Source organism: Carcharodon carcharias, chromosome 12, assembly GCF_017639515.1.
Source record: "Carcharodon carcharias isolate sCarCar2 chromosome 12, sCarCar2.pri, whole genome shotgun sequence".
NCBI lineage: Eukaryota > Metazoa > Chordata > Chondrichthyes > Lamniformes > Lamnidae > Carcharodon > Carcharodon carcharias.
In genome coordinates, this window is record NC_054478.1 from 86,213,238 (window position 1) to 86,239,726 (window position 26,489).

At 39.6% G+C, this 26,489-nt stretch overlaps 1 protein-coding gene across 1 annotated transcript in view; it reads right to left on the bottom strand.

Annotated features, from left to right (window-relative positions):
- Nucleotides 1-4,049: 4,049 nt before the first annotated feature.
- Nucleotides 4,050-26,489, bottom strand: part of LOC121285209 (interferon-inducible double-stranded RNA-dependent protein kinase activator A homolog A-like) — a 50,065-nt gene continuing 27,625 nt past the window's right edge. Inside the window, exons 3-8 of the mRNA XM_041201493.1 lie at nucleotides 18,496-18,598; nucleotides 18,186-18,264; nucleotides 13,828-13,945; nucleotides 8,386-8,507; nucleotides 6,898-7,090; nucleotides 4,050-5,892 (exon numbers count right to left, since the gene is read on the bottom strand). Of these exons, the coding sequence (XP_041057427.1) occupies nucleotides 5,735-5,892; nucleotides 6,898-7,090; nucleotides 8,386-8,507; nucleotides 13,828-13,945; nucleotides 18,186-18,264; nucleotides 18,496-18,598 (773 nt within the window). The 3' untranslated portion in view covers nucleotides 4,050-5,734. The remainder of the gene's footprint in view (nucleotides 5,893-6,897; nucleotides 7,091-8,385; nucleotides 8,508-13,827; nucleotides 13,946-18,185; nucleotides 18,265-18,495; nucleotides 18,599-26,489) is intronic.

Consider the following 26,489-nt stretch of genomic DNA (forward strand, 5'->3'; position numbering starts at 1 on the left):
TTATATAAAATATATATTTATCAGTAATATTTATACACTGATGTGTAAAAAGTTCTACATCCTTTATTATCGGTCTTGCAGGTGCAAACAAACTGTGTTAACAAGCAACACATTTCAGTACATAGACTATTTTGAATTCAATTTCAGTAAGTAGTTTACAGATTTGTGTATGCCTATTCAGCCTAGTTGATTTAAACAATGGTACAGCAATAGAAACCTGTTACTGGACTCCATTTAATGGCAATGCTAATTTAAAGGGAAAAAAACACAAAGAAATCAAGCCAAACCCCAGTCAGTTCACTTATTAAAAAACCATTTGATAAACAGAATGTGTTGCTGATTACATAGATGGTCTTATTAAGAGGTATTTATAAGTTATTGCAATATTTAAGCTGAATGTGTTCTTACAACCACATATATTTTCATTTTGTTTAAATATTTTTCAGATTTCTATTTGATAGCTCTTAAGTGGTGTAGCCATTACAATTTAACTAGAAGTAATTAACTCTCTACCCTCATCGTACTGGATTCCAAATGCCTTCAGTGAAACATAGGCTGTACTATGTATCAAGATATGTAAAATGCACATGTACAGGCATAACATAGCTGCCCTAAACTCAATGCAAGTTTTCTAATGTATTATGTAAAATTCATGAAAAGCGGCCTGTCAATTTTAAAATGCAACAAAATTACACAAAAAATATAGATTTTTTTTATTTATGAGACATCATTGCCAACTAGCAAAGTAATTAAATAACGCATTTAATCTATATATGACAAAATAATACAAAATCATGGTATCAACATTTGTTTAGATTCTAGAAGAAATGCTGCAAAAAGGAGCACCAGACAAAATGTAAGCATATTGCCAATTTCAGTTATTAATGCATCGGACTGGACGTGGATTTTCTATCTCGTTCATTAAGTTAATTAAGCAACTAGGTATGTGCAGTTAACTGACAGTCAAGAAACACATTGCTATTGGCTTTATTTTACCGCCAGCCTGAGGTATCTCAAAAACTTCATGGTCATTTCATTCTATCCTATTTACTATTTTGTACCTTTATCATTTTTCCACTTAGCAATAATTGACAAGTGGAACTATTCATTGTTTTCAAAGGAATGTTAAAATCAAATATTTAAACAAAATGGTGTGCTCATAGTTTTTGGTTCTTCAGTTCTTTCACAATCTAAGAAATATTGAATTAATGAAGAGGTCTTGCTAATTCTTTATGTAGTTTGTGCTTTCATTTTCTCAATATATCAATGCTACAGTTGTTTGACTATGAGTCTTTATCTTACTTCCTAAGTTTATCAGGAAAGTAAGAAGAAAATTACTTTGTCAGTGAACATAATGTAGCTCACACTTTATTAAAGTGAACAACTGTGTTCAGAGATTGATAACTAAGAAAGGAATCATAAAAATCCATAAAGTGCTTATGAACTAAAATATTGGTTTACTTTTCTAAAATTGTCATAAAACAAGATATTAGACATTGCACTATATTGTTTACTTTTAATCATATCTGCAGATTTTAGATCGTTACAGATGTATTTTCAAATAAATGCATCTTGTACTAAGTAAATATGTGATTAAGAATGTAAATACTGTGAGGTTTTACCAGTGTGCTTCCATAGTAAAAGCCTTTTTAATATTCTGAAAGCTATTAGACTTGCATTGTGAATAAGTTAATAATATTAAACAATAACAGTAACGTGATTAATGTTGCTGTTGTGCTGAAATTATCCATTATTCTCTGAATAATGAGTCTTCAATCGTAACATATCTATAAAGCTCTTTTTCTTAGTACTCTACCATTGAAATTATTTAATTTTAATTAATCTTCAAACTATTACTTGTCCTAAGCTAAATTATATGAGTTAAATAAGCAGCTAATACATTAATTATTCTAGCACATCCATTTCCTCTGTTTCTTTCTCGGCTATTAATTTTTTTGATCAGTAATTCTACTCGAGTGCCTTAAGGTCCAATTGCTGAAAAATTAAATCTATTGAAGTATAGTCCTTAGGCCAAAATTAGGGATATTGATTTAGTGTGTTGGATTTTAAGTTTCTAATTTAGAAACTATTTTTCATTAAATAGATTTTCTAAAGATCTAATTTCAAAAGGAAAAATCTCCTCCTTTCCCTGTCATTTTAAAAATATTTCTTGTTAAACCTTTGCCAAACAGCAGCTGGGGTAACAATATCTAAAGTACCATTAGTTATCCTTGAAAAGTAAACTGCAATCCACTACGTTTGGTTATCTGTATAAGGAGATGGATGACTAAGATGTCCATTGCATGTTCATATTTCCGTACATTGCATCTGTATATTAGTGTAGTGTAGTTACATTTTCGAATAACTGGAACATTTATTCCATCCCCTACATTATTCAATCAATTTTCATTCTATCTCTTCGCCACCCTGTATATGGCTGGAATTCATCTTTGGGAATTAAGAAACATTAAAAAGGGAAGTATCTTTCGTACTGAAGCATTGGGCTTTGCAGAACAAAGTGAATTGCTTTGTACCTGTATTATATATTTCAACAGGTGTCTACTTTTCTGTATTTTCAGGCTGTGCCTGACTTAAATAGATGATAAATTTTAATATGTTTGTTTAGAGAGAACTCCACACTGCAGTGTCTGTTGCAATGTAAATCAAGTTGCATGTGCAAGTATAAATTAGCCTGCCAATAAATGTTACAAATGCCTTACCAAAAGGTCTGTAGTGATGATTTATTGTCTTGGAAAACTGAAATGAACTGACTGGTGCTAAACCTGACAGTGATGCTTAAATAGGTTACTGAAGTGCATATTTAAAAGGGCCCCTGAAGAAGTGCAATTGTTAATTAATGCATATATGTACTTATATTCTGTACACTGCTGCTATCTGTGCTTGTTCTAATAAAACTGTATGGCACCAATGGAACTATGGATGGTTTTTCCTTCAGTCTAAAGCTCTTTGGTTAGTGGCAGCAAAAGGTTTCTTTGAGAAATAGCACATCAGTTTATGCAACAGTTCCTGCTATATTTTAGGAGATGCAAGCTGTATGCAAAGTAGTAGAATTGCAGCATAAGGTGATAAAAACAAGAAATAGTAATTCAGCCAATTTAGATTCCTCTTTTATTTAATTCATATTGTTTCATCATGTTTGAGTCTCTTTAGGCTCTGTTGAATCAGAAATAGTTTCTTCAGTAATGGGTAGTATATTCTAAGTGAAATATAATTACTAAGGTGTTGTCATTTGTTAAGTTGACAATTCCTGTATAATGTATGTAAAAATATTCTATTTGTTGGTTTCTGGTACTATAAACTGGTACAGTATGTAGTTATATTATTTTATATACAAATTCCATTTTTGTTACCAATCTTGTAAATAAACAAACTGTATGAGCTCTCCAAAATTAGTCAAGTATCATAGCTAAAATTCAAATTTCAGTTTTCAATTTTGTTCAAAATTATAGCTTAGAGAATTTATGGCATGGATTTGTTGAGGCTATAAATTATTCTACTTCATATAATCTAAGACATTATAGCAAGGCTCAAGTGGTGCAGAGAAATATTGTGGAAATTATCCTGTACCTAGTTAGTAAATTATGACAAGCTTCAAATTCTTTGTATTATTTTAGATCTTGTGTCAGTATCTATTATCTGCTACTTGTGATAATACAGTACCATGGTGCAATAAAATTGTGGTATTGCTGTGGTAAAGTATGAAAAGCTTTATTTGACATGGGACTTGTCAAATTGATACTCGACTATACGGCAGGGATGTTTTGGGAATTCAGTAAGTACAGGAGCCTTTCTACTAGTTGTGCTGTGCAAGTTTAGCATGTGAAAAGTAAACTGCTAGAGTGTTCAAATATCAAAACTAGGTCCTGCAAAGAGCAGGAACTGAATTAGTTGAAATAATGTTAGTGAAATCCCCCAGTTTATCCAACAAGGTAAGCATATTGTAGATTTGGGTCATTGAGCACCCAGACCAATAGGCACTGTGGCCAAATTTTCAAGCCATTGTTTACAAGCAAAATTAAATACACTTGTTTTTACACAATACCTTTATTCAGCTCTTCAGTTTTCTTATAAAATTACATCACTGGATAACACAGCCAAAGTTCTCATAGAGCTACTGAAATATAAATTACAGAAAAAATAAATGCCACACTGATATCAGACAATGGAAGGCCTGAAACATGAGGTTTATGCCATGAAGATAAATTTCCTGAGGCTTCCAACTGGCGTTCTTGAACCGATCAAATATAAAATTATTACTGAAAGTACTAATCATTTACATAATTAATTATATAAATCCATCTGTAGACTTATCAATAAAATTCTGTAAACAGCTGTTCCTTAATATACAAAGACTGAAAACAAAGCATGCTTACAAGCATACAGTCCTCTAAAGTCAATTATTAGATGGCTATCCAGGGATGTTAGGACAGATTGTTTTGCTTGTACAAGAACTATTATCATAAAAGCAGGAGTTAGTACATCCAAACGCTGTTTGGAGTGCAGAGACAACACTGGTTTAAACTTTAAAATAGTTTAGTTTTCAGTTATTATGTGAACAACCTTTTAATCAATAGCCAGGAGAAAATCGAATTATATGCAGTAGTTGTGATACAGCATCCCAGGCTATCTAATTAAGTTATACAACAGTATTTTCCGATTGTCAACATGTTAAAATGTTAACTGAGAAAAGTTTTTTTTAAAAAAATTGATGGAAAACTATTCAGGCCTCAAAGAAAATATAAATAAATACATCTTGGTATATTCTTAATGTATCAGCTTATAAAGCTATGAAAAATGTATTTCTATATCCATATCCTCTAAAAAAAAAGTTGATGATTCTACTTTAAAAAAACATTGCCTGATACAGAAGCATAAATGCCTGAAAACTCAGGAATAACCTGAAGATCAGTTATCATGAAAACTTATAGTGGGCCTCAATATTCACCTGTAACAGTTTTATTATATGCCAAATTCATTATTTTCCTACACATCATTTGATATTGTAATTATTTTGATAGATGACCAAACTGAATAAGTATTTTTGAATGTCTAAGCTTCCTCATTATGTGTAATTTTTAAAAATATTGCAATGAAGTGACAACTTAGGACATGAGGGTAGAAAGAGGTCTAATTTTATCCCTCTGTCTGCTCCCAACCTGAACCACACCGCACAGGACAGGGAGCTGCAGAATTTAGTAGTAGTGGAGGCATTAACTAACATTATGTATATCTACATTGAAAAAAAATTAAACTTAAAAAAAAACTGTCTGTTTTAGCTTTTGAGTCAATAAATCCCCACAATGTTTCCAAGTGTTATTTGTCTTTGAACATGTATTTCTATTAGAGCAAATTACATATAGGAAGACTTGTCTGTTTGATTATTTTACTTTTCATAACGAAAATTCTAATAAGGCCTCCATTTGTCACATTTGGGGCTGGTGAAGAAAGGTTTAAAAATCAGTTTCTCGATATGTTGCTTCTTTAAGGTACTGTGTAATTCTTTAAAACAGTCCAGGTCTTTTTAGACTTTCAGTATACTAAGGAAACACTCAGGCAGATGGTTGTGTGCATGTACATACGTATGTATATCCCAGTCTTTAAAATGCAGCTTAAAATCTCAGGCTGTGTTTCAATCATGTAATTTAGAACATTGCTTGTCTCAGAATTGCTTAGTTCTCTTATAATGTCATGTGGATGAACCTTGAATCTTTGCTTAATTCCTTCCAGCCACAATCTTCAAATACTGCAGTGCATTGTGGGCAGCATCATTGTGAGCATTACCACGAGAAATTCCAGTACCATGGCATACAGTAACTGGCCTAGTTGAGAGTTCAGCTAAACATTGATATTGCCCATTCACTGTCAGTTCATCTGCAACAAAGAAAATGTAATCATTTTTCCTAAGTTAAACACAAGTCAAATAATCAAGCAGCCTTTATCGAAAGATGTTCTCAATTTAAATATTCATGAGCTGTATCTTACATAAACCGAAGGTAACCTCCCATCTAGTCATCACTATGAATAGCCAAGACCCGTTTGAAATGAATACTGGTTACAACCAGTACAGTTAAAAAATACAATTTCAATCATTGTATCAATACAAAAAAGTCAGATTAAGATAACTCTAAAAAGCACCTTTAAACACTTCGGACCCATTTCAAAAAATCAATTGGGCAATAGTAGAGTTTGTTATTATATGAATTAAACGTAAGATACCTGTAAGCATATACAAAGTAAACATACAATTATGATAAATAAGATTGATGTAGATTAATTCTTCTTCAGTTCTCTGTCCAAAGGCAATCCAACCCACAGTGTCACAACCTCCAGCACTGGTAGGGGAAAGATGTAGATCCAACTCCATCCAAACCAGAACAGGGATCAAATCGGTCATCCAGCCAACTGACCTCCAAAGAAGTCCTAGTTGTTGTGGCAACAAGCACTTTACATGCAGGTTGTGTAGTTCGGGAGCTATAAGTAGTGATGATAGAGGGTCCAATTTCTTTCCACCACATAGCTAAACAGGAATCTCGCCTGCTCTTGCGTATGTTGGAAAGATTTACAGGTTGATACTCAACCTGGAAGGCCATTAACTCCTGGAGTGAGATTTGAACCAAAGCTTCTGGCTCAGATAGGGATGCTACCAGCTGCACCGCAAGACCTCCAGATTAATTATTGAGGAGAAATGGAAGGTTTGGGTATGATAGCAATATTAGCCTTCGTCCTGCATTGCAATTTTCATCTAGTATGAGAATTACAAATTGCCTGGTGACTCCTAACTGAACATTTGTGCTTTACCAAATATTCTGACCAATGATTTTTCACTTAAAACAGAACTGAACACTTTAAGAAAACAGACTGTTATAATGTACCTACCTATATCCAGGTAGGAGACATCAAATCCTTGCTCTTCCATTACTTCTGCCAACATCTGAGTGTAGTCAGTGTTGGGAATGCTGAGTGGACTCCTCTTAAGTTGGTTAATTTTTTCTCCAGATGAATTTCTTAGCAGGTCCCAGCTGCTTACCAATGTCTTTCCCCTTGAACCATCCCATTTATCTTCAGGTATCTGAAGCACAGACAAGCTTGAAGGTCAACTTTTTGACATTTACATAGAATCAGCTAATCTAGCTTATTCTTCAAAAATTAAGGTAAAACATTGAAACCCAAACTGCTCCATTTGATCAAATTAAGAACTTTGTGGTCTAAAATGTTTCAGGCTGGGTCTTCTAACATTTTTAGGAGTTTCAGGTACCTAACTCATTTAAAAAGAAATATTTGCTCAAGGACTTATGGATGTCCAAACAACGCATGAGCCATGTGCAACTTGCATTTCCATTTATACTTCTTACTCCGCTGATTATTGTTTGAATTTTGAGGGCCTTGAGGTTCGGAAATCTGTCCCTAGTGCTGCTTCTATATTGCTGGATGAATTCTAAATCATACTAAGTTCTCTGTCTGTCGGTAGTTTACAATAAATGAAATTAATCAAGTATCTATTATCAACTATAGGTGTCCCAAGAGAATCTAAGCTATATACTTAAGTGGCCCACAAAGACAAAAGATTTGGACAATCCTGGTCTTCATTTTTTTTTTTATAAATTAAGTAATGTTTAGTCTCTAAAAATATCCATTAAATCTCTCCATTTGTGGATTCAGCATATTCTTCCTGCTGACATATCCCCAAGAATCAGTCACTTCCAGTGTTGTCCTGTAATTAGAGGGGTTCACTGACCAGGTTGTCAGAGCTTCCCTAATAATGTCACAACTGAAGGCAACATGCCAGTTAATTTTCCAGTTACATTCAGATTTCAGTTTAAACTTCCCTAATATTCTGGGAAAAGCAAAGCCTTCTGAGTTAACAGTATTGCAGTTGCACACCCAAATTGTCCAAAAATTGCAGCTTTCTGGTTTTATCAATTAGAAATGAAGCAAAATTGTTTCGGGTCTTATGAACAATTTGCAGGAGCACCAGAAGAAGCACTTAATCTGGAAATAGGACTAGAGATGAACAAAAACAGTGAAGATCAACTAAACCAAAGGCAAGTAATCTTAAATTATAATCTTTCCATTTTCAGTTGTCATGGTGACAAAAATAAAGTGCATGCTAATTCAAAATCACATCTGAGATGGAAATGCAATTTGATGGTTTCATTCACACCACTAGCATTTGAAGCTGAAAATTTTAACTTTTTAAACTACCTAACTGATTTATGCTTTTCAGCATTTTGATCTCACCATCCATTCAAGTTCCTTGCTTGAGGCAAGTGATGGTCAAAAAGTCTCAGATTTCAGCTTTGTTAGAATTGTAACAACATCCCATGAAGATAATTGCAAACCTCAAACTTTTTATCATGCCCTTACCAATGAAATTTCATCACTATTGAACTTATCTCCCTGTTTCCAGCCTGCAGGAATATTCTGTAGTTTGGCAACCATCTTTTCTGCAGCATTGCGTTTTGCAAATTTTTTTGAAGTACCACAACCTGTACATAAGAATTAAAAATTCACAATTCAGTGACAATTTTGTGCTTAAGTACACTATTGCTTAAAATTTCAGTTTATAACTTCTAATTTCTGCATAGTATTAGTTAACTTTTTAACCTGCATCATACACAATTACTTTGCTCAACAACAACTTGTATTTATTTACCACCTTTAATATAGAAAAGCAACAGGCAGGATTTTCCCTCTAGGTTGGGATCTCAATGTCCAGACTGTTTCTGGGTCCTTATTCCAGCCTGGGGCAGGAGTGAGTGATCACAGCTTGTGATTTTTGTGGAGGTGGGCTGAGCAGCCAATTAGCGCTGATGGTTTGAGATGGAGGTGGGGCTCTGCAAGCACAGGCCCTATTTAAAGCCATTGTGGCAGCCATTACCGTGGCTGCTGTTTGAAAGAAAAATGCATGCAGCAGGGAGTCAGGAGGACAGGCCTGGTAACCGGAGCTGGGCAATCCCTTAATTCTCCGAAGGTGACCTTGAGGTTTCTCTGGTGGCTATGAGGGAGGTCCTCTTTCTGGAGGATAGAAGGCGGCCGCCGAGCCAAACAAAGCTGGGGTGAGAGAAAGTCAGCAGATGTGTGATCCGTAGGAATTGGGTCCAGTGCCATAAAAAGTTAATAATTTTCTTTTCCCTGGCAAAGTGAATGAAATGCCAGACCCTGATGACCAGCTCTGGGTATTCAACCTCCAGCAGACAAACCAGATGAGGAGTCTGAAGGCAAATGCTGCTCCTGAACATGAGGAATGAGTGTCTAGGGTACTTACTGATCTCTCAGCAAGACTTACGAGCCCAAGCGCTATTGAAGACTTGCCAGCATTGATACATGCAGCTTATGGCAATGAGCCACTGGCATTGGTCAGAAAGGCCAGCAGTACCTTATCTCTCTTTTGTCCTTGCAGGAGAAAAGGGCTCATGATGCCAGGGATTGGATTCTGACTGGAGGAAGGGTATCCCAGTTCCACATTATCACTGGAGGATGGCACCATGAAATTGCCAGGGTTGGAGGAGCAATGCAGGAAAAAAGATGGGCATACGTGGATGAGAGGGTGAAAGATATTGCAATCTGTAGATTAAGGGGATGGAGTTCACTCCTCTCCATCTGACAGCATGCCAAAGATTCAACCGCATTGGGAAGAGCTCTGTTATTACAGGCTACTTCATGAGTTCTTATGCCTCCCACAGGTTCGGGCATGGAGGTAGAACACCCGAGTCCTATGAGGGGCTATTGCAAGACACTAAAATAGCAGAACCAGCACCATCACATCATACATGCATACCCTCCACCAGCATAGATAAACTCACATTGGTGGGTCCTTGCATACAGTTAGAAAGGGTGACACTGGGTGAAGAGGACAGCACTATTGAGCAAAACAAGGGAGTGCTGGGTAGTCCCACAGCAACATCCACATCTCATGGACGAACAAATAAAAACAAAAGATACAGCCATGCTCAGCTGGGAACAGATGCAGGGCCACAAGAGTAATGAGAAAGGAGGCTCTACTTAGACCAGCAACAACAGATGTGTACCAACACATCAGAGTTCCCCGAAGCAGTGCGGGTCGGGGATTGGAATTGAGTCTATTCAGCCCATGTGTGCCACCATGGCTCAGGGCTTTGAACACATAAGCTCCTCCATTGAGAAAGTGGTCATATGCAGAGCCATATGGGATAGAACTCAAGAGAGGATGCAGAAGCAGCATATTGACATGAACAGAATGCATACCTTATCCTGCAACATTGACTAGTCAGGGCATTGATGTCACAAAGATCTTTGAAGCGGATGCCAGTTGCACCTCAACTGGTGGTCCCCCTCTAGCTATCCAGAGCACTATCCAAGGGCGCCACCCCTCAGGGAGCCATCTTCACCAGCTTCCTTGTCGCCTCAAATGAGGGGTCATCTATGCAGCATAGCTCTATGACAGAAGCCATCCCTGCACTGACAGAGGTGCAGCAGCATCTGGAGGTACCCCCACTGGCACCTTCATGACAAGGGCTGCTGCCACAACGAAAACCAGTGTCGGGCAAAAAACTAAATGGCTTACTGAGATTTGCTTCACTTGTAAATGTGCATTTTGTAACGTTTGGAAGCCACTGTAAACCTTGACACATGATGCCAAATATGGGACCTTACATTCTTTAATGGCAAAATTGGGGTGGAATGAAAAGCTGCGGCACTCTGGACTGCCAGATGATGAAGTAGCCACAGCAGATGCCAGGAAAGTGAGTACACATGCATGTTCTTTTGTGGTTGCAGACCAGCTGCACATAAGAGAATGGAAGTCCTTCCTGTTGCTGATTTTCTTTAATATTCTTTCATGGGATGTGAGTGTCGTTGGCAAGGTCATTAATGTTGCCCATCCCTAATTACCCTTGGGAAGGGGGTCATGAGTCACCTTAGCAACTGAGTGGCTTGCTAGGCCATTTCAGAGGGCAGTTATGAATCAACCATATTTTTGAGGTTCAAGGGTCACATATTGGCTAGATAGGGTAAGGAAGATCTATTTCCTTCAATAAAGGAACATTACTAGGTGGGGTTTTTATGACAATCTGTTAATTTCATGGGCCGGGATTTTGATGCCTTGTCATGGCGGGATCCACTGCAGGAGATTTTGCTGCCCGGCCAAAAGTGTACTGGCTTTTGGTGGGACAGGATAATCCCGACGGCAGGAGGGGATGGAAAATCCCACCCATGGTTATCATGGTCACACTGGTTTTTTAGTCCAGATTTATTTAATTTACTGCATTTCAATTCCCCATCTGTTGTGGTGATTTGAACTCAGGTCTTCTGATCATTAGGCCTCTGGATTATTAGTCCAGTAACATAACCACTATGCTACTATCTCCTGAATCTCACTGGCTAGTCAGTTGGTGTCTTGATGGCCACATGGCTGCAATCACTGATGCCTTGCTCCTGGAGAAATCCAGCAATGGAAGCAAATCCCACTGCCCTATGTAGCTGTGAGACCCCATCTGTTGGAAATTGTATGTACTGCCCAACCTTTGCAAATAGGTCATCAGCGATCATTGAGATGCAATGGTGTGCTGCCGCTTGAGAGATGTCATCAAGGTTCACAGCTGATCCTTAGAAAAAGCCAGAGGCAAAGAAGTTCCAGGTCACAGTGACTTTGACAGCTACTGGCAGGGCATAGTAAGCAGACTTGCAAGATATGAGAATTTCCCCTACAAGGGGACAAGTCTCAATGATCATCTGCCTGGATAGACGAAGTCTGCCACGGTATTGATTCTCCAACATTTTATGGTAGTTCCGTCTTCGGCAGTCTATCCTATGCTAAGGTCATGGACTCCACTGTCTTCCTGCCCCTCATCCATTTCTCTTGCCCGGGGCACAGCCTCTATTGCTGAGGATTATGATCCTCATTTCCAGCTGTTACCCTATTTGTGCTCAGCTGCACTCACAATAGTATCTGGAATTCTAACCCCCTCCTCTTATGCAATCGCAATGCCAGAAGGGTCACAACATCCTGCACCTCCTAAGTGCATAAAGACCATTCTCTTCACAACCTCCACACAACTGATGGCACCTGTGTGCCAATGGCCGGATGTCCCCTCAGCAGTGTTTCTTCTTATGGATCCACCTAATATCATGGCAAGGCCATGACTGGTTCCCCACTGTGTTGCCTCCTCCATGCATCTGGTTTGTCCCTGATCCAGCCTGCAACTTGTGCGTCTCCACCAAAATTCCAAAATGAACTACTGAGCTAACGAGTTTGATAACAGAATTAATTGGTCGCACTCCTGAAACAGGCTGGTTTTCAAGCCTGTCTTCCCCCTGTCCTGAGGAAAATCACTGGCAGCAAAAATAGCGATGTGAAACCAGCATGCTTGTCGGTGGCACTATATTTAGTGCCTGCCTCTGTTCCCATCCATCAAGTTTATGCAATCGAAAGATGGAAACCAAAACAAAGGAGAGTAGCAGCAGATGTAACAAAAAATTGGTCAGGGATAGATTTTAGACTTAGGAGATGGATGAGGAGGGATCTCGAGGGATATTGGTTGTGTCCACCATTTCCTCATTTTGGCTCTGTGATCACTCCTATAGGTTGGTCTGGGTATGGGATTTTACTCTCATTGAAATATCCCCTTCTCCCAAATAGCTTTAAACTACTCTTGCTTTTCCCCCTCTCTGACTCTGTGGCCACCTGCAACAAGATATTAAACTGTGCTGTGCAGGAGCTGGATTTGTCCACATAGTATATGTCATCAAGAGTGGAAGTTCCCCATCAGACCACACACTAAGCAGAAAGCCTCACTGCAAGTTGGATGTCATTTCACCAGCAAAGGCACAGACAGAAATTACACATCACTCGATAGGAATAGAAAGACTAAGGAGTTTTGCATTGACTCTTAAAAATAACTTTTTTTTAAAAGATTAATTCATGGGATGTGGCTGCCGCTGGCAGGGCCAGCATTTATTGCCCATCCCTAATTGCCCTTGAGAAGGGCCACTGCATTTGACACTTATAATCCAAAAGGGGTTTACAGAGAAAAGTCACAAGCGAAGTTACTTAATAGAAATAACTAATGTCATGAATGTACAAAATCACTGTCCTCTGAATTCTACTCTTCCTATTACTCTTCATGAGAATAGATTCAGAGGTGAGGAACTTCAGTTATGAAGATAGATTGGAGAAGTTAGGGCTGTTTTCCTTACAGAAAAAGCCAAGAGGAGATTTGATAGAGATATTCAAAATCATGAGGGGTCTGGACAGAGTGAATAGCAAGAAACTGTTCCCAGGATGAAAGGATCAAGAACGAGAGGGCACAGATTTAAAGTAATTCGTAAAAAAAGCAATAGTGATCTGAGGAAAAACTTTTTCACGCAGCGAGTGGTTATGGTCTGGAATGCTCTGCCTGAGTGTGTGGTGGAGGTTCAATTGAAGCATTCTACCCTATAATAATTCTGTAAATTTTATATGCAACAGGCTTAGGTGTCAGCAATTAATTGATTTCTGCACACTCAAATCATGGCTGTCATCTTGCACTGTGAGCATACCTACACATTGATTGCAGAGGTTCAAGAAGGCAGCTCACGAGCACCTTCGCAATAAATGCTGGCCTTGCCACTGACACCCACATTCCATTCAATAATAACATAAGACATGCAAGATGGAATTCACAAGAACATTTATTTAATGTAGGAGAGACAGTTAATGTAAATTAATTCATGCACAATTATTTTATAATCATTGTTTTAAGAATATATACTAAACCACAAACACCACCCCAATTAGAAGTGTGACAAAGTCTCAACTTGGACTTTACATTTAATATTCATGATTCATACCTGTTTCAACAAATTTTTCTACTGTGCAAATTATTGTAAATTCTTTCTTGTGAGCAGGACCCGATTCTTCGGCAACGCTGTAATCTGGGAGTCTCCATCCTTTCCGCACAACCAATTCCTAGTAAATCATATGTTAGTAGCCTTACTGTACAATTCTCAGAAACCCTGAACCAGCTACTATCATAGTGAATTACTGATGATAAGAACATAAGAAATGGGAACAGGAGTAAGTCATTCAGCCCTTCAAGCCTGTTCCGCCATGGCTGATCCTCTACCTCAATTCAACTTTCACACACTATCCCCATATCTCTCAATCCCCTAGAACTCAAACATTTGTCGATCTCTGTCTTCATTATGATTAATGACTGAAGAGCCACAGCCCCTCTGCAGAAAGTTCCTCAAACCTTTTCTCATCAGTGCTAAATGGTCGACCCCTTATTCCAAAACTGTGACCCCTAATTCTATGCAAGTATATCCTCCATTAGATAAGTAGTCCAAAACTATACACAGTGCTCCAGATGTTTTCTCACAAAGGCCTTATTTAATCGCAGAAAGACATCTCCACTCTTATATTCTAATCCTTTTGTAATAAGGATTTAGAGCTGGGTTTTCGTAGAAGCAGTGGGAAGGTCAAATTGGAAAACTTCCCAACCTGGTAGACTCTTTAAAAGGGCCCCTGCCCACCATTTTTTTATTCTGTGGAGGCGGAGACAGGATGGAGTTGGGTCTGCTACCTCTAGAGGCAGCCACAGAGATGTGAGAGTGCCAAAGCAGGCTGGTTAGAACTCTGTTCTCTGGGATTTCGGTACAGTTGTATTAAAGACTGTTAGGCCTTTAAGGGGACATGGTGGCATAGTGATATTGTTACTGGACTAGTGCTCCAGATACCCAGACTAATGCTCTGGGGACCTGGGTTTGAATCCCACCACAACAGATGGTGAAATTTGAATTCAATAAAAAAATCTGTAATTAAAGTCTAATGATGACCATGAAACCATTGTCATAAAAGCCCATTTGGTTCACTAATGTCCTTTACGGAAGGAAATCTGCCATCCTTACTCGGTCTGGCCTACATGTGATTCCAGACCCACAGCAATGTGGTTGACTCTTAAATGCCCTCAGTTCTCAAGGGCAATTAGAGATGGGCAATAAATGCTGGCCCAGCCAGCAACACCCACAAACCATGAATGAATAAAAAAAAAGCCTCATCCCTCACTCCCTATGTCCCCTCTATATTCCCCATGATACAAGAACCCCCATTCTGCCTTCTTGTCCCGTCAATTCCCCATCACCCTCCCCTACCCACTCCATGGACCCTCCAAAACCATTCACTAATATCCAATATGGGTAGACCTCAGGATATCTTTGAAATGGACATCTAAAAAAATATCTTATTCACACACCATGCTAAAATTAGTCCCCTTGAAAAAGCCATTCCAAAAAAATTAACTCCCTTCAAGTGGTCAATCTATTGGAAAAGCAAATAAACATTGATTTCACCAGCCATATCATCCTTTAATAACCTCTTAAAACTGTCAATCAAAATGTCAATACAGCTCCCTGCTGAGATAAATGTTTCTGGACATTTTAAAATTCAGCCAAGCGTTCAGAATGCACATTTCAACCCACAATGGTACCTATTGAAATTGTAAAAACAGTTTTTTTAAGCTACACCAAATGGCCAGTCAATCAATGCACTCCAGCAGCTGGTGTAGTGTTTCTTTTCTAATTGGCAACTGCTGAAGGTTTTCCCCCCTACTTTTAAAGGGCTCTGGGCACTTAAATCACTAGAGAGATTCCAAGCAGTGTTTCCTTCTGTTTTGAATGCCTAAGAACACTTTTCCCAATAGGAAAAGCACTCTCATGCATGTCAACACTTACACAATGTTCATCAACATAATAATCAACTTACCTTTGTAGTATAGAGCCCTATCACTGCAGTAAAATCACAACTGGCATAAAAGAACAGATATTCTTGTATTTCAAAGCCTGTTAATGAAGGAATTCCAGGAGCAGGTTACTTTATTTTTTTGGTTTCCCCACTTGGGACTGAGGCTCTTCTGTGGTGCCTTGAACACGGCTCCTAACCAAAAGGCCCTGGCTCCATGAAAATTGTAGGGTTCTAAGATGTTCACTTCCGCAATGGATTAGACAAGGGTGGGAATGCCATGTATGGAGTCATTACCACACCCTTATCCTGGGGCCATAAAAATCCTACACAACAGGAATGGGAGCAGGAATCTCAGAATCGATCCCGCTTGCCATTTATAAACCCTCCGCCACCGTTCCAACATAGACGGAGGAATGAATATCTTGGCCTTAGGTACCATTTGCTTTCCTAAATTCTTGTTATTACCTGCATGTTAACTTTCAGTGATCCATGCACAAGCACATGCAAGTCCCTCTGTGCACCAACATTTTCCAATCTTGCATCATTGAAAAAAAATTCTCTTGTTTATTTTCCTTCCAAAATAAATAACTTCTCCCTTCCCCACATTATATCCCATCTGTCATGTTCTTGCTCACTTACTCAACCTGTTTAGATCCTTTTGCAGCCTCTTTACATCCTCCTCACAGCTTACTTTCCCATGTAACTTTGTTCTGTCAGCAAACTTGGATACATTACCCTCAGTCCCCTCAACTAAGTCACTGTTATAGTTTGTAAATAGCTGAGGCCCAAGCATTAATCTTTGTGGTACCCCTCCCCATTTCCCCCCAGCTAATTAAAGCGTGCCAACCTGAAAATGACTTGTTTATTGGCTGCTACTCTGTTTTCTGTCCACTAACCAATCCTCACTTGATGCTAACATACTACTCCTCATTCCATGAGCCCTAATTTTATCCAATAAACTCGTGTGGTATCTTGTTGAATACTTCTTAAAAATCCAAATACACCACATCCACTGGCTCCCCCTTATCTACCCTACTTGTTCCAACCTTCAAAAACTTCAACTGAGTAGTAAAACAATTTCCCTTTCATATCTATGTTGACTCTGTCTAATCAATGGAGGTGTGGGGTTGGGATATGTGGTGCCAGCTACCTGCCCAATGCTGGCAGGTAACCAACCAGGCCAATTAAATTGCTCACTCAGAGCATTTTTCAGAAGCAATATGAAATTTTCTAAATGACAGGCAGGCCTCCTGATAAAGCCAAAGCTGGCCAATGAATTAAGGCAATACCTGGTGGCAGACTGGTGGGGGATGGGTGTGAATGCCTCACTGAATTTAACCAACATTTCCCCAGCCATGATTGCTAGAGGACCACAGCTGCCGCCACTGCAGCCTCCCTCAACAATGATGATCTGGCAGCTGTGGCCACTTTTTATTTTTAACCTTTGAAAAATACTTCAGAGGGCACCTCAATCTTGAGGCACCTTCTTGGTCCCTTACTTATATCAGCAGTTCTGACATCTGATAGTGGGGCTGCCAAACTTTCAGGGTTGGAGGTCCTCCTATTCACCCTCCAGCCTCAGAACCCATTTGATTGGCCACCTCCTCAAAAATCAGACTTTGGGTCCCTCTGCCAGCATTCATGGGTTCCAGATCCGCAATATTTATTGACAGCGGAATCAAGAGCCAGCAATGAAAATTCAGCCCCAAGTCTCTTGAAAGGCTACTCTCATCCTATTTGCTCCTTCTCGATCAATTTCTTAGTCATTCTTTGTTGAATTCTAAAATCCTCCGAATACTCAGGTTTACAATTTTTTCTGGCAACATTATAAGCCTCCTCTTCTTCTTAACCATGGTTGAACTACTTTTCCAATGGGGATTTTATTCGTTAAGGGAATGTATATTGGTGGCAAATTATAAATTACTTATTTAAATGTCTGCCATTGTTTATCTGCCATATTTTAATCTAGTTTCCCAATCTATCTTAGCCAACTCACTCCTCATACCTATGTAATTTTATTTACTCAGATTTAAGACCCTAGTCTGGTCTAGCATAAGACTTGGCAAGATCATTCTCCTATTCAATATAAAATTCTATCATATTATGATCAATATTCCTTACATATTCTTTTACTACACGATTAATTAACCCTTTCTCATTGCACAATACCAAATTTAAAATAGACTATTCCCTTGCTGGCTCCTTTACATACTTATCTAGAAAACTATTTTGTATATATCCATAAAGTTGTTCTCCATTCTATTACTGCAAATAAAGTCACCTCTGATCACTGTATTACGCTTGTTTTATACGTCTTTAATTTCCAGATTTATACTTTGCCTGAAACTACAACTGCTGTAATAATTCCAAACAAATTACACCAAAAATACCAACACAGTCATAGAGCAAACAGATTACAATTAAAACCGCAAATTATATGAAAGAAAGAGGACTATCCTCGTCTCACCTGAAGTGTACCAATAGGGTTGGGAGGATTGTGTGGCTGCTTTGAGGAGGTAATGGGTTCAGAATTTGGCAAAGCATAGCTGAAAAGAGAGTAACTGATATATGTATTTCATAAAACATCCAGTCCAGGAATAAAGCATTACTGTACTTCATTTCTTTTTCTTTAAACATTTTGATCTCTTGAACTGTTAAAAGCAAAAACACTTCAATGAACAGAAGAAATGTGCTCTGCATTGGTCAGGTGCTAACTATATAATAAGAGTGTGCAAATTAAGTATCAGACAGTTTATGAAATCTAGCTGCCTTCTCACCTTATGCCATCACATACAGAGTCTTGCAGAGTTCCTCCGTTCAGAACATTAAGAACAGCTGCTGCTGCTTTGTGTTTTGCAGCCTTCTTGCTTTGACCCTGGCCTACAACCATGGAAATACCAATTATCTACTTGGGATGGAAACATTTGACTATAGTTTAAAAAAATCTAATTGTTAGGATGTTGACATTGCACTAAAAACATATACCATTGAAACACTCAATAAAACAAGGTTACATTCATCTATTCTGGATGCAAAGAATGTAAACGAAGCCCAAAATTTGATTACAAGGTGTACTCAGCATGAACCAATCAGTATTTATACTTATTTTATATATATATATATATATATATAAAATATACACACATACATATATATATATACACACACATACATATATATATCATATATACTATAATATAAATATTACATACGTGTTTATTTAATTCTATTGTAGTTGATTGTGATATGATTTACATGTTCACCCTATTTTATCACTTCCAATGGATTCTAAATGCTACCCAGGATTTATGTTCCATTTGGGCTGAGAAGTAATGTGGGTTTTTAATATCAAAAGTCACTGTTTAATTTGTCCAATGATAGTAGTAGTGCATTTAGTCAGACCAGTTATCTACATTGCTTCTATATCATTAGCAAGTGATGGGGCAGTGAAATCAATGTTTAGTCACATTACTGTAGCTTAATTTTTACATCATACAGTTCTAAAGGCTAATTAGTACTAGAATACTGTGTATATATAAATTATTAATACATTAATATTTATTAATATAAATTAATAACTGCCTTATTTTTGATCAAAACAATGGAACAAAAGAACTGGTATCAAGTTACCAAAAACCTGAGAAAAACAAAATTATAGAACAATTGGCCCTAGGAGGAAAGCAAGCTTGATCCCCTTCATGATGCAAATGGAAATTAAGGAAGTTTTGCTGACCCAGATATGGTATAAAAAAAAGCAAAGTTGCTTTGTTAAAATAGTGTGCTGTACACAACTTAAATGCAAACTTAAACCCAGAAGTATACAATCCAGATTTTTCACTGGCAAATTCAAGAGGCTTAAGCACCGTTTTGCTTCTAATTACTCCTCCCTCTGCCCCTACCCCCAAAAGAAAAGTATCAGAAGTGGGTGCACCATGTCAGGGAAGGAAATCTACCATCCTTGGCTGGTCTGGCCTACATGTGACTCCAGACCCACTGCAATGTGGTTAACTCTTAAATGTCCTCTGAACAAGGGCACGTAGGTATGGGTAATAAATGCTGGCCTAGCATGATGCCCTTATCCCATGAATAAATAAAAAAAAACTTTGGTTTTTTAACCTTTAACATAGGAAAATATAGACAAAAATAGACCATTCAGCCCTCCAAACATGTTCCATCATTCAATGAGGTCATGTCTGATCTGATCTAGCTCCACATACCTGCCTTTGCCCCATATCCCTTCATACCTTCATACCAACAAAAATCTATCAAGGTTTAAAATTAACAATTGATCTAGCATCAGCTACTATTTACGAAGAGCATTCCAAACTTTTACCACCCTTTATGTGTAGAAGAGTTTCCTAATTTAAATCCTAAAAGGTCTAGCTCTGATGTTTAGGCTATGTCCCCTAGTCCTAGACTGCCCAAGTAGTTCTGATATTCTCTGTTTCCCTAAATAGCTTGAAAACGTAATTCAAAGCACCCCATAACCTGCTAAATTGCAGTTGACTCTTAATACCCTAAGGGCAGTGAGGGATGGACTATAAATACTATTATGCAAGCATAATTGCCAACATCCAAGAACAAATAATAACCAAAAACTACACATATTTTATAGGAAAATGTGCTTAGCGAAAACAAATTCAGGAAAAAAATTGAATGTAATGATCAGTGAATAACAAAAGCAAGTCAGGATGCAAGTGCACTATAATGCCATGGAAAACTAGTGGAATGTCTCCCATTTCATTCAAATTCCTATTTTCCACATCATTATTTTGGAACCAAGATTTGGTGTCCCAGTATGTGTTTTCCCAGACCCAAATGGTGTCAGGTGGCATCAATCTTCTAAGTTTGTTCATTTCTGCATGTTTCACTTACAAAAGTGAACTCAAGAATTTCTGCAAGTCTGCTAATTAAAGGGTGAGATAATCCCCATGAAGTTCAGTTCTTGCATACTGCAGCAGCATGTTAGAGCTGCAAATCAAGAGAGTGGAATTGTGTCACTTATTTCAGATCCATAAAGTTAACGACACAAGGTATGAAATGCATGGGAATTATCCAACTCCACTGTGCTCAGTTCCTCAATCAGCCGATTTTGCAAGAACTCTGTCCATCCTGCAGGTCCTGATCCTGTGTTTTAATTGCATAAAAATGCTGGTATTTGCAAATTGTGCCTCTTTACATTAGTCTTTGCTAATGATCCATCTCCTAGTTTGTTTAATGTGGGGTCTAACATACATAATTGAATGAACACCAGGTATATTGCACTTGTTGATAACCTTACACACAGTGATACTTTAAACATATCCAGTTACAATTAAAATTCAGTTTGAATAATTTTTAAAAGCCTAAATTCTGTTTATTCATCATATTGAGAAAAACAAGCATATTAAGACAGACCAACAGTTTAGCTCAAGGTCTCATAATCCAATTATAAAGTCAGGCAAAAAGTTGTTTGAAGGTTTTCATGGTGAGAGTGGTACACTGAATAAGACAATTTTGCAGTTACAGCATGCAAAATTTGCCCTACAAAAAGCAGTTGTTATCTTACACAAGTTCCTTAGAAGAACTTGTGGGTGTCGACGTTTTGGGGCAGCATATTCTGCCCGTTGTCTGGAGGAATGATTGGCACATGTGAAAGAGGTAGCTATGTATAATCACAATCGCATGGTATGCTGTAAACTCCTGGTTTATTAGGGGATGATTTTTTTTTGTCTCTGTGGGTTTGAAGGATGGAGTGCAGCTTCTTTGATGACTTGTTTCAGACTTCTATGTCCACTGACTTAGCTGACATTATAGTCTGTGAGAGGTGGAACCGACGTAAGGGAGGCTGGCTCTTCTCTTGGTGGAAGTAGTTATGGAGCAAGTAACAGGGGGGCCGTGTGATAACCTTGTGTGTGAAGGAGATCCATTGAGTTGAACTGTAGGCTTTTAATACCCTGTCTAACAGAGCCTTGAATATATTCAATGACCATGCCTCCACTGCTCTCTGAGTGTACATGGACTTTGAAAAAGCATTTGCTAAAGTCCACAAGACTCATGAGCAAAGTTAGAGCTCATGGAATAAATGGGACAGTAACAACACAGATACGAAATTGGTTGAGTGACTGGAAACAGAGTAGCGGTTAATGGTTGGTTTTCGGACTGGCGTTAAATTTATAGTAGAGTTCTCCAGGGTGGCCATTAGCACCCCTGCTCTTCCTGATATATATTAATGATCTAGACCTTGGTGTACATGGCACAATTTCAAAATTTGCGAATAATACAAAACTTGGAAGCATTGTGAACTGTGAGGATAGTGCAGAACTTCAAAAGGATATAGAGAGGTTGGTGGAATGGGCGGACAAGAGGCAGATTAAATTTAATTTTAATAATGAAATTTAAGAGAAGTGTGAAGTGATTCATTTTAGTAGGAAGAATGCAGAGAGACAATCTAAAACAAAAGATACAATTTTAAATACAAGCATACGAATTAGGAGCAGGAGTAGGCCACTCTGCCCTTCGAGCCTGCTCCACCATTCAATGAGATCATGGCTAAGTTGATTGCAACCTCAACTCCACATCCGACCTGCCCCACTAACTTTTTACCCCCTTGCTAATCAAAAGTCTATTTACCTCTCCCTTAAAAATATTCAAAGACTCTGCTTCCGCTGACTCACGCCCCTTAGAGAAAAAATTTCTCCTCATCTCTGCCTTAAATGGGTGACCCCTTATTTTTGAAAAGTGGCCCCTACTATCAGATTCTCCCACCAGAGGAAACATCCTCTCCACATCAACCCTGTCAAGACTGCTCAGGATCTTATATGGTTCAATCAAGCTGCCTCTTATTCTTCTAAACTCCAGCAGATGCAAGCCTAGCCTATCCAACCTTTCCTCATAAGACAACAAGCCAATACAGGTATTAGCTTAGTAAACCCTTTTTAAACTACCTCCAATGCATTTACATCCTTCCTTAAATAAGGAGACCAAAACTGTACACAGTAATCCAAATGTGGTCTCACCAATGCCCTGTATAACTGAAGCATAACCTCCCTACTTTTGTATTCAAATCACCTTGTAATAAATGATAACATTCTATTAGCTTTCTTTAATTACTTGCTATACCTGCATGCTAGCCTTATGCAATTTATGCACTACGACCTCTAGATCCTTCTGCATCAGAGTTCTGCAATATCTCACAATTTAGATTTTTTTTTTATTTTTCCTGCCAAAAATGGACAATTTCAACTTTCCCACATTATGCTCCATTTGCCAGGACTTTGCCCACTCACTTCACATATCTACATCCCTTTGTAGCCATGTGACCTCTTCACATCTTGCTATCCTATCTATCTGTGTCTTCAGCAAATTTAGCAACCATGCCTTCTGTTCCTTCATCCAAGTCATTTTTATAAATTGTAAAGGGTTAAGGCCCCTGTAGCACACCGCTCATTACATTCTGCCCAACAGAAAAAGACCTATTTATGCCTACCCTCTGTTTCCTTTTAGCTAGCCAATCTTCTATCTATGCCAATATGTTATCCACTACACCATGAGTTTTTATTTCTCACAATAACTCTTGATGTGGCATCTTATCAAACGTCTTCAGGAAATCTAAATACAGTACATCCATTGGTTCCCCTTTATCCACAGCATTTGTTACTTTTTCAAAGAACTCTAATAAATTCGTTAAACATGATTTCCCTTTCAAAAAGCCATATTGACCTTGCCTAGTTAACTTGAATTTATCTAAATGCCCTGGTATAACATCTCTGATAACAGCTTCTAACATTTTCCCTATGACAGATGTTAAGTTAACTGGCCTGTAGTTTCCTGCTTTCTGTCTCCCTCCCTCCCTTTTTGAATAAAGGAGTTACATTGCTATTTTCCAATCTAATGGAACCTTCCCTGAATCTAGGGATTTTTGGGAAAATTAAAACCAGCTATCTCACTAGCCACTTCTTTTAAGACCCTAGGAAGACCCGGGGACTTGTCAGTCTGTGGTTCCAACAATTTGCTCAGTACCACTACCCTGGTGATTGTAATTTTATTGAGTTCTTCCCTCCCTTCCATTTCCTGACTTAGAGCTATTTCTGGGATGTTACTGGTGTCCTCGACAGTGAAGACCGATGCAAAAATATCGGTTTAACTGCCATCTCCTTATTTTCCATTACTAATTCTGCAGGCTCACTTTCCACAGGACCAACTTTGTTAACTCTTATTTAAATATCTATAGAAACTCATACTATCTGTCTTTATATTTCTAGCTGGCTTTCTCTTGTACTCTCATTTTTCCTTCCTTATCAATCTTTTGGTCATTCTTTGCTTTTTTTTTAATATTCTGTGGAGTGCAGGAGCAGAGGGACCGGTATGTGTGCATAAATATTGAAGGTGGCAGGACAGGTTGAGAGAGCAATTAATAAAGCATATGGCATTCTGGGCTTTATCAATAGGGGCACAAAGTATAAAAGCAAGGAATTTATATTAAACCTGAGTAAAACACTGGGTTGGCCTAAACTGGAGCTTTGCACCCTATTTGACACACCACATCTTAGGAAGAGTGTGAAAACATTTGAGAGGGTGCAAAAAAGATTCACGAAAATGGTTCCATGGATGAGGAACTTCAGTTATGTAGATAGATTGGAGAAGTAGGGATTGTTCTACTTGGATAAGAGGAGGTTGAAATGAGATGTGAAAGGGGTGTTCAAAATGATGGTCATTGACGCCCTTGGCGGGGTGCTCGGTGGAGGCAGGCCAATTAACAAGCGCAAAGCGGCGGGTGGGGGCAAGGGCTTAATGTCCACTGCGTCCAATGGCAACCCGGCAGCCGATTCAAATACGGCCTTGACAGCCCTTGGAAGGCTGCCACCGAAGGATGTGTAAGTAGTGTGTTTGAATGCCGCAGTGGGTAGATGGGTAAGTGAGTTGATCAGCCTTGCGGGAGGGCAGGTAGGTGAGGTATTCAGCCTTGCGGGAGGGCAGGTAGGTGAGGTTGTCAGCCTTGCGTGTGGGCAGGTAGGTGAGGTAGTCGACCTTGCGGGTGGGCAGGTAGGTGAGTTGGTCGGCCTTGCGTTTTTTGGACAAGTGCCTCGCTGCCCTCCGTGGCAGTCAGGGGAGAAACAATCGTCCCCAGGGATGGGAGGAGGAGGGCACCCCCTGCCCCCACCTCACCAAAAAGGCCTGGGAAGAGGTGGCATCTAGGGTCAGCAGCCACGACATGGCAAGGCGCACATGGGTGCAGTGCCGGAAGCACTTTAATGACTTCCTGCGATTGGGAAGGGTGAGTACAGTGTTGGCATGGGTCACTTTGCAGAACAGTTAAGAGCTGCCCATCCCCCGTGGACCTCAAGAGGCATTACAGTATGAGTGGCAAATGTCAATGAGGCAGGATCTGGCCATGGGATGAGCCCTGGCTGCTTGTACTGAGTGCCTTGTAGCTCCAGGGTCACGAATGTTCTGAGACCTGCGAGGTGTTCCTCAGGTGGGATTGGCCACGCTGCAATGATGCTGCAGGTAGAGGGTACGCTAATCAATGCTCGTCTATCTTTCCAGAAGAAAACATCCAATAACAATGCAGGAAAGAAAGGTCACAGACTGGCAGGGGACCCCCCCACACCACCTCATCCATCCTGGAGCTGGAGAGGCACCACGCACCTCGGTCATGCGTCCACAGTGAGGTTGGGGTGCCAGAGGGAGGTAAGAGTGCAATGCACTGAGGTGAGAATGTGGCTTCTTGCAACCATTGCAGTGTAGTCTGTACATTGATGTGAGCCTCAAACCTGGAATGTCTATTGATAATGTAAAGGCGAGGGCACCATGATGCAAATCTCTGTCTCATCAGGGTGCCAGGCATGCGCTTAAACTAATGACATGTCCTTCTTCTCCCTTTTAGACTCACCAGCAGCCCTTCGTTGCAGGGAGCCGGAAGGCCCACCCCTGACCCCTGAGGATCAGCATGCTGAGCATGCACCAGCGTCATATCCTCTCTGTCAAGCAGGCACCAGCACAGATATCAGCACCTCGATGTGCATAAGATCAGCATCTATAATCTCGGTGCACATTGGTGAGGGCACTTCACTTGTTTGAGGTGCAGGCGGAGGCAGAGTGTGCCGAGGCATTCAAAGGACTGCTGGAGACCAGGACAATGCTCAGTCGATGGTTGATGATGGGCCTCTGGAGTCGTCCCTAAGGCAGTAGCTGCTGGATGTCTAGCAGGGTGTGCAGGAGGATCTGGCGGAGATACATGAGGGAATGCATACCATGGCGTCCGTTGTGGAGGAGTCCATGCGGAGCGTGACCACTGCATTGACCCTCATGGCCGAGCGCAATGCCTCCTCCATGCAGAGTGTGGCAACTCTAATGGAGAGGCTCCTCCAGGGATTCAATCAAGGATTCCTGGGGATGCTCGGACCTGCAAGCCCTCACAGCAGCAATGAAAGCTGGTCAGTGTCAGTGCGGGGGATGGATTGAGCGCCCAGTGTCCCAGCTAGGTGACCATCCATCAATGGTGAGCAGGGAGATCCAGAGTGACGTTGGCGCATGAGCTGCCTGTCGTCTCTGCGGGATCCTCTCAGGGCGCTCTGGATAATGGCAGCAGCTTCTCCGTCCCTCTGCCAGTAACCATGGCATCTGATGAAGCTGCGGCAACTGGGGAAATGCCAGCCATGGCACTGGCCGCTCCCTCCCAGGAGGGGCCAACACAGGCTCCACAGGCCAGAGGACACCCGCCAAGGTCATCAAGGCCAACAAGAGAGCAGACTGAAGAGAGCAGACTGAACAGGCTGTCATCAATACA